At 45.5% G+C, this 1,572-nt stretch overlaps 1 protein-coding gene across 1 annotated transcript; it reads left to right on the forward strand.

Annotated features, from left to right (window-relative positions):
- Nucleotides 1-501: 501 nt before the first annotated feature.
- On the forward strand, nt 502-1,222 carry LOC121138880 (60S ribosomal protein L13). Its single transcript, XM_040741878.1, has one exon. It carries the CDS (start codon nt 543-545, stop codon nt 1,176-1,178), a length of 636 nt encoding a protein of 211 aa, XP_040597812.1. The 5' UTR covers nt 502-542; the 3' UTR covers nt 1,179-1,222.
- Nucleotides 1,223-1,572: the final 350 nt, after the last annotated feature.

Genomic DNA, 1,572 nt, shown 5'->3' on the forward strand with positions numbered 1-1,572 from the left:
GAGACTGCAGAAAAATGCCCCTCTGTTATGTAGGGAGGGGTCTATCTCTAGCTAAAGAGTGAGGCCAGCACAGGGAAAGCGGCCATGGCCAGCAGGTGTGAAAGAAACAAAGGAAAGGCAGAAAGAGCATTATTTGAGCTTTGAAATCTCTCACTTAAGAAATCAGCCATTTTCAAATTGTTTTCATCTTAAACCAGTTTGGCCTGTTTTCTATAACTTGCAACAGACTTACTCTAAGTTCATCATTCTTCATAGTCAGCTGCAGCTGAACCGCAGAGATCCTAAGGAAGTAAGTAATTGAAAATGGTTATTTATTTCAGTAAAGTCATAAAAATGCCTCTAACCTTAGACTTAATGAATGGACTAAGGTTTGTTGTACTCAAAGCTCTCATGTTCCACTTACTTGTTGAGGACACCATACCCTAACCTGTCATTCATGCATTCAGTAAGTATTCAACATGGTTCTGTATATCAGGTGGACACTATATTACAAGAAGAGTATCGCTTTTCCGCTCGGCCGTTCTCCTGCGCGGGAGGCAGCCATGGCGCCCAGCCGGAATGGCATGATCCTGAAGCCCCACTTCCACAAGGACTGGCAGCGGCGAGTGGACACTTGGTTCAACCAGCCGGCACGCAAGATCCGCAGACGCAAGGCCCGGCAGGCGAAAGCGCGCCGCATCGCCCCTCGCCCCGCGTCCGGCCCTATCAGGCCTATAGTGAGGTGCCCGACGGTGAGATACCACACCAAGGTCCGAGCTGGCCGGGGCTTCAGCCTGGAAGAACTCAGGGTGGCCGGTATCCATAAGAAAGTGGCGCGCACCATCGGCATCTCAGTGGACCCAAGGAGGCGAAACAAATCCACAGAATCACTACAGGCCAATGTGCAGCGCCTGAAGGAGTACCGCTCCAAGCTCATCCTCTTCCCCAGGAAGCCGTCTGCTCCAAAGAAGGGAGATAGTTCTGCTGAAGAGCTTAAACTGGCCACCCAGCTAACGGGACCTGTGATGCCCATCCGGAATGTCTACAAAAAGGAGAAAGCCAGAGTTATCACAGAAGAAGAGAAGAACTTCAAGGCTTTTGCCAGTCTTCGCATGGCCCGGGCCAATGCCCGGCTCTTTGGCATCCGAGCAAAAAGAGCAAAGGAAGCTGCAGAGCAGGATGTTGAAAAGAAAAAGTGATGTGCTATTGGGGTATTGCAATAAAGTTTTCCATATAAAAAAAAAAAGAAGAGTATCAAGGACCTGATGGGAGTAGGAGTTCTCTAGGTATTTAGAATGAAGTAGTATAACATTAATTCTTAATAGACGGCCATGAATAAATAGTATACATTTTAGTTCCCAGAGAAAAGATGGAAAAGTTAATGTGGGAAGGAAATGAGTTATTTAAAAATATTTGATTAGGTCAACAGGAAATAGGAAAGAACAAATAGAGGAACCCAGAGACTCAGACACAGAGAAAATGAATGGCAGGGTAATAGATTTACTCACAACCTTATCAATAATTACACTGAAAACAAATAGATTGAGTTCATTAAAAAAGCAGTAAATTTCAAGGTAGCCATAAAAGAAACTT

The sequence above is a fragment of the Mesocricetus auratus genome, unplaced genomic scaffold (genome assembly GCF_017639785.1).
Source record: "Mesocricetus auratus isolate SY011 unplaced genomic scaffold, BCM_Maur_2.0 Super-Scaffold_6730, whole genome shotgun sequence".
NCBI lineage: Eukaryota > Metazoa > Chordata > Mammalia > Rodentia > Cricetidae > Mesocricetus > Mesocricetus auratus.

Bases quoted from the DNA above. Each gene is read 5' to 3' on its own strand.
- LOC121138880 (XM_040741878.1), top strand. From the start codon at position 543: ATGGCGCCCAGCCGGAATGGCATGATCCTGAAGCCCCACTTCCACAAG.